This window comes from Myotis yumanensis, unplaced genomic scaffold (assembly GCF_028538775.1).
Source record: "Myotis yumanensis isolate MYYU_CA2020_CCGP unplaced genomic scaffold, mMyoYum1.0.hap1 SCAF_2, whole genome shotgun sequence".
NCBI classification, from domain to species: domain Eukaryota; kingdom Metazoa; phylum Chordata; class Mammalia; order Chiroptera; family Vespertilionidae; genus Myotis; species Myotis yumanensis.
The window spans coordinates 210,821,270-210,838,429 of NW_027223753.1; the positions used below are offsets into that span (position 1 = coordinate 210,821,270).

Below are 17,160 nucleotides of genomic sequence, written 5' to 3' on the forward strand. Positions count from 1 at the left end.
TGTTTGTTGGTTAGTTGGTTGGTTTGCTTGAACGCCTCATGACTAAGAGAGAAGATGGTGAATTTGCAAAGATCTTGTAGTTTTCGAAATATTTTCTTTATTCATTTTTGGAGACTATGTTGTTAGGTATACATAAGTTCACAACTGTTATATTTTCCAAGTGATTTATTTATCTTATCATTATTAAGTGACTCTCCTTATTCTCAATGCAACTTTTTATTCTAAAGTTTATCTTGTCCACTATTAACATAGTCAAGCCAGCTTTCTTTTGTATATGCCCATTCTACATGTTTCATAAATAACATACAATTGTCTTAAAAATGAAATAATCTGGTAATTTATATCTTTAAAAAAGTCTATTCATATAAATGGAATCATTTGGAGCACTTAGATGTATCATGGTTACTGGTATATTTGTATATATTTCTATATTTACATTTGTCATTTTTTTTCTAGGTTCAACTTTACTCCTCTTCCTGCCTTCATCCTTCTTCTTTGCTTTATCTCATTGGTTTTATTGAATTTTCCCCATTATCTCATTGTTTCTACTTTATTTTATTTCATTTTATTTTTTTGATTGTTTCTACTTTAAATGAACCATTTGAAATTAAGTTGCAGACATTGTGACATTATTTAGACACAATCAATATGTACTCCATCTTTATTCTTTTGTAATTCTCTTTTTAACAAACATATTCAACAAAGTCTAAAGTTATTCAGTATGTTTATTCTCCTCCAGAATAATACAATAATTGAAATACTTTAATTTTGTTCATTCTACTAGGGATAATATTAGATTTTCATGCTATTATTTTCCAATATTTTAGTTCTACTTTTGTTGCTGTTGTTACTTTTACAAATTAAACATTTTCAGTAGTGTTATTTTATGTTGTCAACATTTGGTTAGACTTACCCACATTTTTACCATTTTTTCTTGGCTTACCATTTCCTCTTGCATTTCCTTCTGAGATTATCTTGATTTGTCTGGAAATGTCTTTTTCCTCTTTCTTGAAGGATACTTTTACAGGATATGAAATTCTAGGTTGACAATCTCTTTTCCCCAACACTTTAAATATTTAATTCTATTATAGTCTGCCTTCCATTTGAGGACATTTTGTTTCAGGATGCTTTTTAGATCTTGTTTTTATTTGGGGGTTCTGTAATTTCACTATATCATATTTAACTGTGGATTCCTCCTTTTTCTGCTTGGGATTTGTTTTACTTTAATAATCTGAAGATTCATGACTTTCATCAGTTTTGGAAAATTATCAATCATTATTACTTCAAATATTGTTGTACCTTTTCCTCTCTATTATCACATTTGGAGATCTAATTAGACATATTTTAGATTGTCTTACTCTATTCTCCATACCACTTAGCTTCTTTCTTATATAATTAAAAAATAACTTAGTATCTCTATGTGAATTTCTTCAGATTTATATTTCATGTCACTGATTCCCTCTTCAGCTAAAGAAAATCTACATTTTTAAAATTTCTATAAGTTCTCTTTAGTATTTTCTCCTTATTTCTGCCAGGTAATTTTATTTATTTATTTATTTATTTATTTATTTAAAATATATTTTATTGGTTTTCTACAGAGAAGAAGGGAGAGAGATAGAGAGTTAGAAACATCGATGAGAGAGAAACATCGATCAGCCGCCTCCTGCACACCTCCCACTGGGTATGTGCCCACAACCAAGGTACATGCCCTTGACCAGAATCGAACCTGGGACCTTTCAGTCTGCAGGCCGACGCTCTATCCACTGAGTCAAACCGACCACGGCTCTGCCAGGTAATTTTAAATAATCTTTGTTTCTTATTCATTTTTGGATTCTCTTTCTTATTTTTTTTTAAATCATAAACATGCTTATTTTCTCATTTGTGTCTAATAATGGCAATATCTATGGTCTGATTATATTGCTTGTTGTTTCTGTCTACTTTTAGGTCTTATTTGAACTGGTTTTAATAAAGTATTATTATAATTGTGACTGTGTGGGAATTTTTCCTGGGTTAAGTGGTGTATTAGTCAGGGTTCTCCAAAGGAAACACACTGATATTGTGTGTGTGTGTGTGTGTGTGTGTGTGTGTGTGTGTGTGTTTATTATAGGATTTGGGTCACATGATTATTGAGGCCCAGAAGTCCCATGATCTGCCATCTGGAAGCTGGAGGACCAGGAAAGCTGGCGGTGGAGTTCAGTGTGAATCCAAAGGTCTGAGAGCCAGGAAAGCTGATGGCCAGGGCAGAAGAAGAAATATCCCAGCTCAGGCAGAGAGAACAAATTCACCCTTCCTCTGCCTTTTTGTTCTCTGCGGCCTCTCAAAGCATTGGGTGATGTCCACCACATTGGGGAGGACAGATTTTCTTTACTCAGCCCACTGATTCAAAGGTTAACCCCTTCCGGAAACAACCTCAGACACACCAGCTGTCTGGGTGTCCCTTAGCGCAGTTGAGTTGGCACATGAAATTAACCATCACAAGCAGCATTCCGCTAGAGAGGATATGAGTTTGCTTCTGCCATGTGCCTGGGGCATTGCCAATCTAGGACCACTTTAAATTTGTGGCTTGACATTTTTCTGACCACAAAGCTCGTGGAAATTTGGGTCTAAAATCTAAATTCTCAGGAGAGTATTATTCTTCCTCTACTGAGAGCTAGTACTAAGATATAGACAAGTTTATTGGTCATCACCCTTCAGTGGGGTAGATATAAAATTAACTAATTAACTTATTATTTTTTTTTTACTAGAGGTCCAGTGCATGAAATTCATGCATGGGTAGGGTCCCTAGCAGCTGCCAGCTGCTGGCCGGGAGTTCCTTCATTCCACATCGCCCCCTGGTGTTCAGTGCACATCATAGCGAGTGATCAAACTCCCAAGGGGACACTTTGCATATTTGGCTTTTATATATATAGATTTTAAATTAATTTAGAGAGGATAGGAGAGGGGGAGAGAGAGAGAGACATAGAAACATCAATGATGAGAGAGAATTATTGACTGCCACCAAGCCATGATGGCTGGGTGATATAAAAAAACATTTCTTTTAAAAATTATCCTTTGCCTGAGAGCTATTGACTTGATGTGGTGATATCCTAGCCAACTTCCCAGTATGCAGAGGCCTTTGACCTTGATTGAGGTGGTTAGATGATTTTAGATGCCTTGCCACCAGGATTCTTTCTGCATTTCCAATTTAACTTTTGTGTCAGAGGATTTCCTAAGTTTTCTTGCAAATTCAGCTTTAATTTTAAAGGATATTAACTATATATTCTACCGAGCTATTTTTGCTGTTTTGCAGTGTGAGCCTTATTTCAGGATATCTAGGCTGCCATACAGCTCTATCTGTTGCTTGTTTTTAATACATACTCATATTGTTTTGTTTTCATTGTATCGCAGCTATTCCCCTTGGTAAACAATTCTGATTTTCCATTTCTATTCATGAAAGAAGACATAGAGGGGGCTTAACTGCAGACCTGGTTTGGCTCAGTGATTCCGTGATGCCAGGAAGGATTGGGTTTCTGATCATCTCTATGCTTTTTAAAAAATATGTATTTTTATTGATTCCAGAGAGGAAGGAGAGGGATAGAGAGATAGAAACATCAATGATGAGAGAGAATCACTGATTGCCTGCCTCCTGTGTCCCCCACACTGGGGATCGAACCCTCTGGTTCATAGGTCAATGCTCAACCACTGAGCCATGCCTGCCAGCCTCTATACTATGTTTTTGATAGAGGAGCTATCTTTAACCTGGAATCAGCTCCCCATGATGGAAAGATGGCAACCAACAATCCAGAGACCACTTGCTTCTCCTTCCACCCAGCACAAGGAAGGGGGGTTCTGGAAACTTCCTTAGAAGAGTGGGATATGTTCCCCTTCTCCCCCAAGCCCAGGAACCCTCTCTTCCACATCTCACTGGCCAGAGTGGGCTGTGTTCATCTCTGAAGCGGGGAATCTGGCAGAGAACAGGATTCAGGTGCTAAGCCAAGTGGCCGTATGCCCACCTCCTGCACTGGGTGGGGTTGGCTCCCCAAGCTGGTGGTCTGCTCCCGGGAGGTACGCATACCCGAACAAAAATTCCAGAATGTTGCCCAAGGAGCAGGGAATGAATGTTGAGAACAAGCACCACAGGAGGGCTGAATGTAGAGACTCACAACTCCTGGGTGTGTAGTGGCCTCTGGGGGTTTGGGGAACACCGGTGTCATTCCTCCTGGGCTCCAAGCACACCATTCACAGCAAATGAGTGACTTGCCACCAGGAGAGAACAGCCCTGGCCTATTTGCTAAAGATGGTCTTGGAGGGTCTTCTCCTTGGAATAACCTGGACACAGGGCAGTAGGAGAGAGGGCAGGACTGGGGCATGCGCAGCACAGCCCCCTTACGGTGGCTCTAGGGGCGAGGGCCAGAGGAGAGGGTGGAAGAATTAACAGGAAAGTCCAGCTCCCAGGAGACCTGCCAGGAGGGAGCCAAGGCAGCAGGTGAGGGGAATGAAGGAGGTTTTCTGGGCTTCCCCCTCATCCTAGACCAGTGGCCGGCAAACTCATTCGTCAACGGAGCCAACTATCAACAGTACGACGATCAAAAGTTCTTTGGAGAGCCAAATTTTTTAAACTTAAACTATACAGGTAGGTCCATTGTTATTAACTTAATTAGGGTACTCCTAAGGCTTAGGAAGAGCCACACTCCAGGGGCCAAAGAGCCGCAGTTTGCCGACCAAGGTCCTAAGCAATCCACTGGGTGTGTTGCAAACAGCATTGGCGAAAGCCACTTAAGGAGGGAGTGGTGGGGGTGGGAGCCTGCCGGCTGGACCAAAGTTTATCTCACTCCCTTTCCTCAGCCCTTGTCCCCTGCCTTGAGTGGGCGGGGACTCCTGGCGCCCCTGCTGGGACGTCCCGAGGAGGGGGAAGGGACTTGGGACCCAAGACAGAGAAGGGGGGCTCAGAAGGACTGGGGGCGGGGGGAGGGTGTTGGGACGTCCTCGGGCGCTCGTGCCTGGGTCAGCGGTCCCAGGGCCTCGCCGAGGACACAGGGGCCAGGCAGGGCTGGGGGCAGGGCTGGGGCAGGGCTAGGGCAGGGCTCGGGGCAGCGTCGACAGCAGCTCGCGAAGCAGCAGCTCCCGGGATTACCAGGGGTCCCGATCGGCGTTCCCGGGAATCCCCCTCTTTAGTTCAAATCGAGTCCTCGGGCTGGAAGCGCCCACGACAGACGAGGTCCAACGGACCCGGGAGGGTGACGCTCCCCTCCCCAGCCCCAAAGTGCCGGCGGGGAGACGGCCCGGGAGCGTCCCCAGGTTCCCTCTGGGCCCCGCCCCGGGCCGGGTCTGGAGCGCGTCCCGGTCCTTCCCCCCGGGACCGCCTCCCGGCCCCCTCCCCGCCCCTCCCCGCCCCCTCCCGGATCTGCCCGCGCTCCGGCCGCCCCGCCCCCAGCCCGAGACTGGGACCTGCACTGGGGGTGTTGCCTGGGCACTCGGACGCCGCCTCCCAGGATTAAAGCGCGAGCCCGAGAGGACCGGAGACTCCCGCGCGGGATCGAGGAGGACACGAGCTCCGTGGGAGGCGTGGAGCAGGAGGAAGAGCGAGGGGCGGGGGCGCCGGGCCCCGCGTGCGGCAGGTAAGCGTCCCTGTGCGGGGTGCGGGGTCCCGGCGCAGGATGGGGAATCTGGCCTGCGAGGGCGACCCGTGCGCGGTGGGGAGGCGGCAGGTGGAGCTGGGTGTGCGCAGGACGAGCGCGGCCGGTGCGGACGCGCGGGGTTGAGCGGGGCCAAGCGCTGTCCGTAGGGGCAGGGAGGGTGCCACGTGCCGGGGGGCCTGGCCAGGGGTGCGCCGTTCGGAGACCCCGGGCAACACGCGGCTGGGGGGCTGGGGCAGACAGACTACCTGGGGGTCCCTGGGCAATTGGTCGGGGACGAGGGTGCCTCGGGCCCCTCGGGTGGGTCCCCTCGGTGGGAACCGGCCCCGCTCCACCTGTCCCCTGGGCCTCGAGCTGGGGACCGGGGTGCGCCTTTTTCCTTTTTCCTCCGGGAACGAGGAAGAAGGGGGTACGTCGGCCCGTTTCTTTGTTTCGGGAAAATCTCTGCAGCCCCGGAGTGTTACCTGAACTCCTTCTGCTTCTCCGTTCCCTCCGGGGTCGGGAGAAACTGGAAACTCGCTGAGATGCCCGGAGCGATACGGCCGGCGCGGCGGGGACGGTGGGGAAAGGCCGCCGGAGGGTCCCCGCGCGAGGCACGGACCGGGGAGGGACGGTCCGCCGCCCCAGCTACGCGGCGACCCGGTAGCGGCGACGAGAGCCGGCCCCCCGGGCCCCGGGCCCCGCAGGAACCGGTCGGGCGGAGCGGTCCGGACCCTGGGCGCGCGCTCCCTGCAGGAGAAGCGGGGCACCGGGCGCTCCGGTCCACCGCCTGCCGGACCCGGGACCGTGGCCCGGCAGCCAAGCGCACCAGCCGGGCAGTGGGCACCTTGCCCGCGGCCCTCGGGTCCTGCGGGAGAATTGCTTTACGGCCTCAAAGTTGGTGCGTCCACATCGCAGACGCCTGCTCGCACGTGGCCACCGGCCCTGGCTCAGGCCCAGGCCTGTGCGTGCCCGCAGTCCCACGCACGCAGGGGTCGCGCAGGGCCGCCCTGCCCAGGCATAGCGCAGTGGCCGCCAATTTCTTTTCGGGGTGCTCAGGCTTCAGGCTGCGGGGGAATTCTAGTGGCTCCTTTGGGAGGGAAATAAATGACGGCACAGCGTTCGAGGTCGACCTGGCCAGCCGGGTTCCCCAGGGCCCAGCCTCAAGGCTGCGTACCCCTCAATTCAAACTCTCCGGGTAGTCCCTGCGCTACAATAAGGGGGGGACACAGGCGCATGGATCCTTGCGCTCCTGGCGCCCACAGCTGTGGAGAGTCACTCGCAGAATGGAAAGTTACAAAGGCAGCATGGCGAGTTCTGAGATGTTTGGGAAACCTCGAGTGGGGGAGGGTTGTTGACTTTGCCTGGGAGGTGGGAGGGCTCCCCAGGGAGTGAGAAAAGAGCCAATCACCAGGGACTAAGGGTGGGGTCAGGGAGCTGGCCTGAGCTGACCAAGGCCAAGGGACCTGGGGGCGCAGGCACTGAGGGAGCCAGGGTCCTAGGCTGCTCCTGCTGCTGAGTGAGTTGGAGGGGTCTGGTGGGCCATGTGATGGGGATCCCCCTCAAGAGGGTTGCTGGCTGCTCCCCCAGCTTTACCAGAGGTGGGGCCTGCCTCCATCCTGCACCCCAGCCCACCCTGCTGGGCAGATGAGGTTAGAATGGAAGGCAAGGGCTCCAACTGAGCGAGCAAACAGGAGGTGGGTCCTCTGGGCTGGGCCGCCTCCTGGTTGGCCATTCACACCTCTGTTTCTGTCTTTCAAAAATAGCAACTGGTGAGCAGCATGGGCCTTTGTTCCTAGGTTGGCCATTTGTTTGGTCCCCAGTGACTTCCTTCTCATGGATGCCCCCAAGGTCAACCTTCTAGCAACAGGGTTGTGAGTGCCTTGGAGCTTGGCACCTACACCCTGGCTGCCCCGCCCCGGCCAGTCACCTGAACTGTAGGAGCAAATTTGGCCCCACTGGTCTTAGAGTAACAGCAAGTCAAACATGTGGCACTTCCTTCTAGCGAGGCGTCATTCCTTACCTGTTTAATGCAGTGGAAGGAGCTGAGGCAGGGAGGTGAGGTGACTGTCCAAGGCCCTGTGGAGAGAACTGGGGGTGAGGGCAGGCCCTCCGGCTCTGGGCTGGCACGGGTCACTTCCCTTGCCTTCCTCCAGGAGGTCTGCATGTGTGAAAGCCAGAGGAGAGAGGAGAAAGGGGAGCTGAGGCCAGGCCTGGGGGCCTCAGGTGAAAGGGCTGGGCTAATGTCCCCCCTGGGCTGTGTGCTGACCCCTTCCAGAGTGACCCCAGAGGGACTCCTCAGGGGCTGACCTCCTTGGGTGATGAGGCATCGAGGGACAAGACGCTGGTGAAATGTCCTGTGGATGGTGCAGCCTAGTCACATGCACAGGACAGCATGCCCGTGATAATCGTCTTCTTCCAGGCGCACTGACTGCCTCTGGGTCCAGGCTGGGGGGAGGGGGCGGTCCACCAGGAAGCGTAGACCTGGACCCAGGCTGGTGATGGGAGTCCTGGGGGAGCTTTGTCACAGTATGGGGTCATTGCCTTGGTTCAGTTACTGCATTAGACTCTGGAAGCAGCGAGTCTATTTCTCTAAACCTTCCAGAAAATTCTCGGTTTGGGAACTGCCTCTCAAGTCTAAGCCTTGGGCCTGGAAGCAGAAAGGCAAGGTGAGCGGGTCGATTTATGGTCGGTTTGGGTTACTTAAGGCTTGGAAGCCGTGCCTGCTGGGGAGGCGGGGGGAGGGGGGTTTGGAGGGGCATTCAAGGCCCTCAGGGCTTTCCCACCTCTGTTCTCTCCCACTGCTCTGGACCCCCCCAGAGGGGTCCCCCTTCCCACACTCACGGGGCCCCTCCTTACTCTCCAGGGTACCTGCCCTGAGGTGGGGTCTGCCCCAGAACATCAGGTGGCCTCGGGGCTTGGGGTACAAAGGTGTTAGGACCTAAGAGCTGAGATCTGCCTTGGGCTGGGCTTGGTGAGCCCCTTCGGCTCGGCTGGGGTAGGGGAGCACCGCAGGCCATCTTGGGGAGCTCTGGCTTGCAAGTCCCCAGGGCGATGGGCCCTGGTATAAGGAAGGCGACATCCAACGACATGTACCATCCCTGTGACTAGCAGAGGCCGGGGCTGATCACACAAGCAGTTTTGGGAGACCGTCTAGAGGAGGAGTCTGAGGTCAGGCAGCCTGGGACTGGCTTGTCCTCACCCCGGACAGTGGTTGGAAGAGGAACTGGAACACGGGGGAAATGTCACAGGCGGCGGCAGAAGCGCCTGGGGAGAAAGGCAGTCATGGTTTTCTGGGGAGGGTGCGGGCAGTCACTTGGATTGTAAACTGGCGTGGGAAGAAGGGAAGGGACTCAAAGACAGGCCTTTGCTCTTGTTAGAGGCGAGCGAGGGAGGAGGAGGAAAGGACTGGCTCTGGGTGACCATCTGCAGGCATTTGGTCTGTGTGTATAGAATAGATGATGGCCAGTCCTCAGGCATCAATGGGGGATGTGTGTGTGCACGAGGGGGGATAGTGCAGAAATGTGATCAGAGAGAAAAATGTTTGGAGGGCTCTGCGAGCTCGAGGCTGCGGCTGCTGATGTCTGGAAGTTCACGCCAGGACAGAACAGCCGGGAGAGTGAGTACCTGAGAAGGGCTGAGAGGAGCGGGCAGGGCGATGGCCGGCCAGTGGACGTTAGTTAGATAAATATTTCCAAGTGAGAGCCGAATTGGAAGATGAAACAAGCGCGGTCTTTATTATTGTTGGTGCGTGTGTGGCTTGAGACCCAGTGTCGGGTTCCCTTTAAGGTCATTGCCTTCCAAGGGGCCTTCCTGGCAGGACGCCGCAGCTGACCTCATTCCAGCCCTTGAGCTGGGTTTTCTAGGGACGAGTGTAGTGTTCCTCCTTCGCGTTTCCGACCACACAGCTTAAAGCCCAGGTGTCTGGCCTCCCAGCTAAAGCCCAGGTCTGTTCTAGAATGTTCTTGAGTAATGAGCTTCCAGTATTGGATCAAACAATCTTAAGTGTGAGAACTCTGCTCTTTCCAAGATGACCCAGTTGGGAAACCATTTGAACATGGTTTCCCTGGGTTGAGTGAAACCTGGCTTTCTGATATTTCTGACTATTTTGGTCCTGGTTTTGTCCTTTGGATTTACACAAATGGAGTCCCTCTCCACGTAACAGCCCCTTGGATACCGGGAAAGAAATCCTAGCACCTGTCACTGTTACCACGAAGTGCTCATCGCGGCTGGGCACGGTGCTGGGAACTTACACACTTCCTCCTGGCGGCAACCTGCTCTTGTATTACCCCCATTTCACAGACCGACTGGGCCAGTTCCCTAAACCTCAGCCAGTGGCCTTTGCACACTCCCTCCTGGAGAGGCCTGGACCCGTCTGTCCTGTTAGGCGTGGCTCGTTTTGCACACCTGGACCTGCGGGGTTTTGTCCAGGTGCAGGCTCTCCGGCTCTCTCACTCTTACGTTGCCTCTTACTCATTTGGCCTTTGGAACTCAAAATATATCGGAACAATTTCTTTGTATGATACCAGCTAGATTTTAAAAATAATAATAAAGGACCACACCCAGTTCCTGCCCTAAAAAGTCTGTCAGGACAATGAGGCATTCATTGAAAAAGAAACTTGGATGCTTCGGACAGTGCCTCTCCTGGGGGGTTCTCTCTCTCTCTCTCTCTCATCACTGTATATGCCATTTGTCTGATCGCCTTATACTGTTTGTGTTGAACTGCTGTTTAAATCTACTCCATTAATTTTAACAGTGTGTGCTGTCCCCAACAGGCATGAGAGCATCCTTTTGTATAATGTGGTTTTGTGCAGCGGTTGAGACATAAGGGGGCCGTTTGCTCGTTGGATGGGGAGTGTCTCCTGCCGTTGCTTGCTTTGGCATTTGAAAAAGGGACACCGGTTCTGAGGTCCAGGAAGCTGGGCCCCATCGGTGCGTCACACCTGTGTGACCCCCGGAAGGCGCCCAGTGGGGGGCTGCACCACAGCACATGCCTGAAGGGGAGTGTGAGGTGAAATCAGTGGATCCTTCTTTGTAGGGAACACCCCTGACGCCCCTGGATGCATCTCTGAGACTGAGCCGATTCGCATTAGTTTGGTGGTTTTTCCAATTGGCCTCTAGCTAATGTAGGCAGAGGTGTCCAGAGGACAGACACCCGAGAAGAGATGATTCTTGTTCGGGACCAGCTTTGTTATTCTGTCGTGGGGTGCAGCTAGGATTTTACCGCAGGGCCGCAGGTGACTCAGGCGTGACTCAGCTCCCTGAGAGGAGGCCCACAGTGGACCGAAACGACCGCGTTCTGTTGTGTGCTGTGGACGAGGAGCCGGCCGGTTAGGAGCTCGGAGGCACATTTGCTTTTTTGTCACTTAAAGGAAAAGTGCTTCATTGTGGCTGGTGTTCAGAGGGAAGAACAGTCATCGGTGTCCTTAAAGGGCACGAGAGGCCGTTGGTGGCACCGTGCCGTCTCTAGGTTGCCTGGCTACTTTCAGAAAACAGACTCGCTGTCCCGCGTGGGCGCGCTCGGACTTGCCGTTTGAAGAGGAGCGGGACCGAAGGTGATCTGCGGGTTTCCTTCCAGACCCCGTTCCGCTGGGAAAATCCCCGTCCCTTCTTCTGGGCCAGAGGAGGTCCTGGGGATCGAGACCCTCTTCTTCTACTCCAAAGTCGGGGAGCTGATCTGGGCACACTGGGTGCTTTTGGTTCTGAGGCTTTGTGGGCCATGGATGGCTGGATGAGCCGGGACAAGCTGCATTCGTTCTGGGTCCCTGGGCTCTTAGTGGACCATTCATGGCCGTGGCTCCCCGCGCTTCCTCTCCGGCCTCCCCGTCTCACTGTTAGGGATCTGGAATGAATAGGAAGCCTGGATTTTGAGCACCGATGCCTCACTCCTTTCAGCGGGCTCCTCACCTGGGAAAGCCGCCAGTGGATCGAATGTTCATTTCCTGAAACTTCATCCACACCTGTAACTGGGGAGCTGGCTCAGAGGCCCCCCCCCACACCCCCACCGCGGTCGCCGCAGGGAGCAGAGCGACCGGAGGGGTGAGAACACCCGCTCAGCCGGACTCTGTTCAAATTAATCTCAGGAAGGTGACGAGTTTAGTCCAGCTTAGACTAGAAGGGAGTGGAGTTGACTGAGCGGATGTCTTTTTAGAAGGCTTTTGCTTCACGGGGCAGAGGCAAGGAAGGTATATGAATACGTGATAATCGCGCCATTTAAAGGCTTAAATGTCATATGTACCCTAAATGGGGACCCCTCCCCCTGTGTATGGAACAGCTCTCTTGTCTCTTACCTGGAAAGCTGTTGACTTCTTTTTAATCGTAAAAAAGCCTCAGTGCTATCAATGTGACCTGGTTCTTAGGTTTTATCCTGACAGGAAGAGTAAATAGACAATCTGGTGCATTTGGGGGCACCTAGTCAACGAGGTTTCCCCAAGATTAAAAATCCACCCTCCTGTTTTATTCAGAGCATGCTGCTGTTGTTAGATTCATGAGTCAGATGGCAATTCTGCTCAGGAGACAGCAGGGTAGCGGTGTGCTGGAGCAGGCTCTGTTCCTCCTCCTCCCTGTGTGTTCAGAGCTGGTGGGTTTCATGCCCGTAGCTTACCAGAGGCAAATCTGCAAATGCCATGCTGAGCGCGCCCCTCTCCCCCCAACTGGCTGCTCAACATTTATCAGCCTTACCATCGCTTTTATTTAAAACAGAAATGTATGCAGCACTTACTGTGTGCTAGGCACTGAGAGCGTCACTAGCATCAACTCATCTCATTCCCCGACAACCCTGGAGTGGGCGTTACTGTACCTCCTTTTGCAGATGGGGAAACTGAGGCAAAGAAGCGTTAACTGACTTGTCCCAGGTCACAGCCTGTGAAAGACCGAGCCGGGGTCAGAACCCAGAAGCTGGCCCCGGCGGTCCTGGGCTTTCCCACGTGCCGTGCTGCCTGCTGCTGTTGAGCACCTACTGTGTGCCGGGCACGGTACAGATGGAACATCTCCGGACCTGGTCCCAGCCTGGAAGCCCCGAGCTTTCTCACTGGGAACACGGTGTGTGTACGCATGATGGCAAAGGCCATTCCTTGAAGCATTCTTTGCTCGTTGCCAGAAAGCAGGGGAGGGCGGGTAAAAGCTTTTACCCGCCCTCATTTGCCCGCAGGAGGGAGAGTGAGGTCAGAGGGGCTTGCCCACAGAGCTTTCTGTGTGGACGGTCTTTCTAGCGATTACTGTGAGCGCTTCACAGACAGCAGACAAGTGACCCAGAGCTTCCTTTTCATTAGAAACCACGCAGAAGATGACTTCTGAATTTCCTTTCAGGACTTAGGCTAGTCAACGGAGGAGTGGGTGGGTGTGGATGTGTTTCACAGATTTTTTTTACATGTGTGTACACATTTTTTTTACATGGGTGTTTATGAAGAAATGGAAGATTCCATATGGCTTAGTTAAGAAGCCAGGTGTGGCCTCTCCTTGGTACTACGTTCTAGGCCACCTGCTCAGGTGTGGGCTGCTTCCTCGTGCTGCCGGGTGCTCTCTCTCTGCAGGTGCGAGCCAGGTCGCGTCTGATAGATGGATGCCCGCTGTCACTCGGTGCCCGGCACTGCCCGGTGACTGTGTCCCCTCGGCCTGAGGTTTAGAGAGATTTACTTTTGGCCTAGGGAGTGGACCTGCCAGGAGTTGACTCCAGGTGTTTGCCCACCTGTCGCCTCTGCTGCACTTGAGGCCGAGCCACCTTGTGTGTTTCTAGTCCCTGGATTGTCCTGTGGGTGGAGGTCACCTCGCTGGGCTGGCCTCCTGGCTGGCGGGAGCTGCAGCCCCGGGCTCCTGCAGCGGTGTCTGTGGGGAGGACTCGGCGGTCTGTTCTGGAGAGAGGTAGCTCTCACCTGGACAGTTTTCTAGTTCTTTCTCAACTGATCTTCTGGAAACTGACTGGTACGGAAAGATCACAGTCTTGTCATCCTTTCTTCTAGGTCATCTTGAACGTCCCAAATACCTCCCGTTACCTGATGCTGCTGACGAAGTCAGGATGGCGTTAAACTCAGTAAGTGGTGGACTGCCGCGTGTCTGCGCTCGCTCCCTCGTTCCTTCTGGTAGTTCCCCGGGGGGGGGGGGGGGGGGGGGTGTCAGAACATTAAGAGCTGTTTGTCGGGACTGTGTGTGCTCCGGGGAGGTTGGTCACGGCCTTCGTTACATCACAGGTGAGCGGGAGGCAGGGCGCGGCCGCACAGCAGCTGCTCAGAGGAGTCCCGAAGCTGTTGGGTGGGTGTGGGGAGAGGAGGGTTCTCACCTTGGCCTCTTCTCTTCCTGCCCTAAGGGTGGGAGTGGGGCAGGACAGGGGTGGTGTGGGTGCAGACGGGGGCAGGATGGTGCTAAGAGGGGTAAGTCCCGGGAAGAAAGTGTGTAGGGCACGTGGGCTAGCAGTCGGTCGTGTAGCCTCGCTCCTGATACACTGGGACAGGTCCTCACTGACGGGGGCGCTGGGCTGGCTCTCTCTCTCTCCCTGGAACCCCCCGCTGGAGGCCAATGCACTTTCCTCATGCGCCATCGTATCGCACAGGTTCATCTTATTCCTGGGATAACTCTTTAGTGAAGAGTTGTGGTTACTAACAGTTTTCTAGGCCCTGTGTCTGGAAAATAGACCCATTGCTCCCCTGCCCTTAGTTGTTACTGGTGTATATATTCCTGGTCCATTTTAAATTTCAAGTCCACGGCACGGGAATCTGCCAGGACGGACGCCCGTGCTTGCTGCAGCCTTTCCTGGTGGACGGCATGTTCTCAGATGCCGCCGATAGGGCCGGACACACGTGCCGCCTGTTTTGCCTCTGGTTAGGCGGGAGATTACATCTCGTTTTCTCTCTCTGCTGTTTGGTTTAGACTTATACTCTTTAGACTTTAGAAGGAGAGCCTTGGTGAGTTATTAAGGGAAGGTGGACGCTGGGAGCCTGCATTTGGCTCACTTCTTCATAATCACATGTCCCTGAAGGCTCCGTTTAAAATTCCAAGCGTTGAGTTGCCTCTGCTTAGAGTACGGGTCCTCTCTGAGACCACAATCAGCAAGACCTGAGGGGAGAAATTAACCAGGGGAAGAAAGGCGGCCTGGGGACCTCCCAGCCAGCGGGTGACTGAAGGTGCTGACGTGGTGAGGGTCTGAGGGTCGAAGGCTGGCAGGGTCTAGAGTGGCCTGCTTGGGAGGGGTGGGTGGGGGGGGTGTCTTGAAGGGTAGACCTGGAGAGGCAATTTTTTAAAAATATATTTTTATTGATTTCAGAGAGGAAGGGAGAGGGAGAGAAACATCAATGATGAGAGAGAACCATTGATTGGCTGCCTGGCTGGGCCTGGAGAGGCAATTTTTAAGTAGAAAGAGAAGAAGGGCTTTCTAAGAACACAAACCAGCCCAAGGCTGCAGCTGAGAATAAAATTCGATGGCTGGGGCCGTACCTTCCACTTTTGGACCCAGAAATTCCACATACTCTCCACAAAATGCGTGTGCTGCATAAGGAAGTTTTTATTTAGGCAGAACTGCTAAGCAGCCCCCAATTGCAAACCAGGTACAGGACCTTTAATAAGAGATGGTGAGTACACGTGATATACTTTTATAAGAGAAGAGGAGATACAAAAGGAATTTGCAAGTAACATGCATAAGTAAATTTGGTAACCTCTCACGCATGTGTCTCTGCGTAAAATGGGTCTATTTATAATTCTGGTATCGCTAGTTGATAACTTTGTACCCCATTCTCACGGTATTGACTCATTCCCAGACTTCCACACTTTTTCTTTTTTTTAAAAAAATATATATATTATTGCTCTTAGAGAGGAAAGGAGAGGGAGAGAGAGATAAAAACATCAATGATGAGAGAGAATCATTGATTGGCTGCCTCCTGCATGCGCCCTCCTGGGGATCGAACCTGCATCCCAGGCATGTGCCCTTGGCCAGAATCGAACCTGGGACCCTTCAGTCTGCAGGCCAACGCTCTACCCATTGAGCCAAACCAGCTAGGGCCACACTTTTTCTTAAAAAGGAAATGTGTGAAATGGGTGAAGGGGGTCAAAAAAGTATGAACTTCCAGTTAGAAAGTAAAAAGTCCTGGGGATGGAATGTGCAGCACAGTAACTGTAGTGACAATACTGTACTGCACATTTGAAAGCTCTTAAAAAAATACATCTTAAAAATTCTCGTAAGAAAAAATATTTTTAACCATGTATGGTGATGGAAGTTAACTAGACTTATTGTGGTAATCATTTTCACAATTTGTACAAATATCAAATTATTATGTTGTCCTCCTGAAATTAATATAATATTACATATCAATTATCTATACTAATAAAAGGGTAATATGCTAATTAGACTGGGTTGACTGGACATCTTCCGGATGTCCGACTTCCTTCCAGACAAAGCCACGGTGGCGGGGGCCAAGGCAGAGGCGGTTAGGGGTGATCAGGCTGGCAGGGGAGCAGTTAGGGGGCAACCAGGCCAGCAGGGGGCCAGTTAGGGGCGATTCAGGCAGGCAGGCAGGCAGCCGAGCGGTTAGTAGTCAGCAGTCCCAATTGTGAGAGGGATGTCCGACTGTGGGATGGGGCCTAAACCAGCATTCGGACATCCCTCGAGGGGGTCCCAGATTGGAGAGGGTGCAAGCCCAGGTAAGGGACCAGCCCGGCCCTCCCCCCCCCCCACATGAATTTCGTGCATCGGTCTCTAGTACCTCAATAAAGAAATGAATATTAATTGAAAACTTGGTTAGCCTTTCTCCCAGGTAAGTTTGGCTTTTGGTATAATTAGGGTCATTAGGGTTGCATATTATTCATCTTCTTTTTTATTGTTTAGGGATTACCACCAGGTGTTGGGCCTTACTACGAAAACCATGGGTACCAGCCCGAAAACCTGTACCCACCGCGGCCCTCTGTGGACCCCAGTGCCTATGTGGTGTATCCAGCTCCCTACTACCCGTCCACGGTGCCCCAGTACACCCCCAGGGTTCTGACGAACACCTCGACACCTGCCGTCCGCACGCAGCCCAAGTCCCCGTCGAGGACACTGTGCACCTCAAGTAGGAACCTGTTTTGCATTTATTTCCTATACTCAAGTTTGGGGTCGGCCTGCTCTAGTGGGCTCTCCGCTCCCATCAGCTCTGTGGCCATCTCTCCTCAGCTTGGGGCTGGGCTGTGTGACATGCCTTTCCCCTCACCCTTTGCCCTGCCCTTCCCGGTGTCAGAGCTGTCAGCTGCAAGGTGTCACCTTCTGCCCCGGGGCTTCTCGGAGTACAAGGGCCATTCTTGGACTCAATGTATCTGTTTGCATTAGCACAGTGGTTCTCAACCTTCCTAATACAGTTCCTTTAATACAGTTCCTCATGTTGTGGTGACCCCCAACCATAAAATTATTTTCGTTGCTACTGCATAACTGTAATTTTGCTACTGTTATGAATCGTCATGTAAATATCTGATATGCAGGGTGTATTTTCACTGTTACAGATTGAACATCATTAAAGCATAGTGATTAATCACAAAAACAATATGTAATTATATATGTGTTTTCTGATGGTCTTAGGCGACCCCTGTGAAAGGGTCATTCGACCCCCAA

The 17,160-nt window shown here is 51.8% G+C and overlaps 1 protein-coding gene across 3 annotated transcripts in view; it reads left to right on the forward strand.

Annotated features, from left to right (window-relative positions):
• Positions 1-5,441: 5,441 nt before the first annotated feature.
• TMPRSS2 (transmembrane serine protease 2) overlaps positions 5,442-17,160 on the forward strand; it is a 31,250-nt gene continuing 19,531 nt past the window's right edge. Inside the window, exons 1-3 of one of the 3 annotated variants that reach the window (XM_070407162.1) lie at positions 5,442-5,597; positions 13,553-13,623; positions 16,405-16,627. In XM_070407162.1, coding sequence (XP_070263263.1) covers positions 13,609-13,623; positions 16,405-16,627 — 238 coding nt within the window. In that variant the 5' untranslated portion in view covers positions 5,442-5,597; positions 13,553-13,608. Of the gene's footprint in view, positions 5,598-8,244; positions 8,264-11,130; positions 11,150-13,552; positions 13,624-16,404; positions 16,628-17,160 lie in introns of those variants that run through there. The other 2 variants (XM_070407161.1, XM_070407163.1) reach the window with 2 other exon arrangements.